General features: G+C 47.6%; 1 protein-coding gene across 1 annotated transcript; it reads right to left on the minus strand.

The window, feature by feature from the left end:
• Positions 1-108: 108 nt before the first annotated feature.
• Positions 109-810, minus strand: LOC111648632 (sestrin-1-like). Its single transcript, XM_023398417.2, has 2 exons — positions 590-810; positions 109-347 (listed from the first exon to the last, which is right to left on the minus strand). Exons 1-2 carry the CDS (start codon positions 782-784, stop codon positions 114-116), a joined length of 429 nt encoding a protein of 142 aa, XP_023254185.2. The 5' UTR covers positions 785-810; the 3' UTR covers positions 109-113.
• Positions 811-850: the final 40 nt, after the last annotated feature.

An 850-nucleotide genomic window follows, 5' to 3' on the forward strand; every position in this document is an offset into this window, starting at 1 on the left:
ATTTGTTTATCTACATCCTGAGTGGTCTAAAGAATTATAACAATAATGATAATAAAAAATTCAGTATCTGTGTAATCTATAATAGGTTTTCATCTCATACTGTCCTGTTACAGCTAATGAACATTTTGTTTTGTGGGGTTTGTCTGTGTTTTGCTTTGCTGTACCTGGATGTGTGAGCAGGCTGTGAGCCAGGGTTGGTGAGCCAGCACCTTGTTGATGTGGTCAAGGAGGCGAAGGCGAGGGGGCGCCGCCTCCAAGCCCTGCAACCACAGAGGGTCCCCGCCCACCCTCAGAAACTGAGCTGAGTGCAGGTACACCAAGTAGTTGCAGTGATGTCGTGCTGCAGCCTGGAGGTCATGGGAAGAGAAAGTTGAACAGACAGATTTGGAAAAATGACAAACTCAAACATTGCATCTTGTTATTCTTTCATTTTGAATAATACTAGTATGATCCCTGGTGATTCTTGCTGCCGTAACAGACTGTGCAAGAGCTTCCCAAACTATTATGTGTTTGTTTAGCCTCATGTACTTTAGGATGACAACTGATGAGATCCTGGGTACGCATTAACAACAGCAGCCAGGTCACTGACCATGATGGCGATGTAATGGCGGTATGGCAGCGGCAAAGGACCGTCCATGTGCAGGATGTAGTGCTGCGTGCGCAGGAAGCTCTCCAAGTACTGAGGGTGAGAGGCCATCTGCTGAGACACAGCGTCCACGCTCCCCCTGCTGACCAGAGCCTTCATGAATAGCAGCGACACTCGCTCCTTCTCACCGTTCACCATCACCTACAGAAACCAGGACACAGAGGGCAAAGAAGGTTGTTTTCTGATGGGCTGTTTGTTACTGCA

The sequence above is a fragment of the Seriola lalandi genome, unplaced genomic scaffold (assembly GCF_002814215.2).
Source record: "Seriola lalandi dorsalis isolate HSWRI2012SDOR001 ecotype SW California unplaced genomic scaffold, Sedor1 jcf7180002044448, whole genome shotgun sequence".
In the NCBI taxonomy this organism is placed as follows: domain Eukaryota; kingdom Metazoa; phylum Chordata; class Actinopteri; order Carangiformes; family Carangidae; genus Seriola; species Seriola lalandi.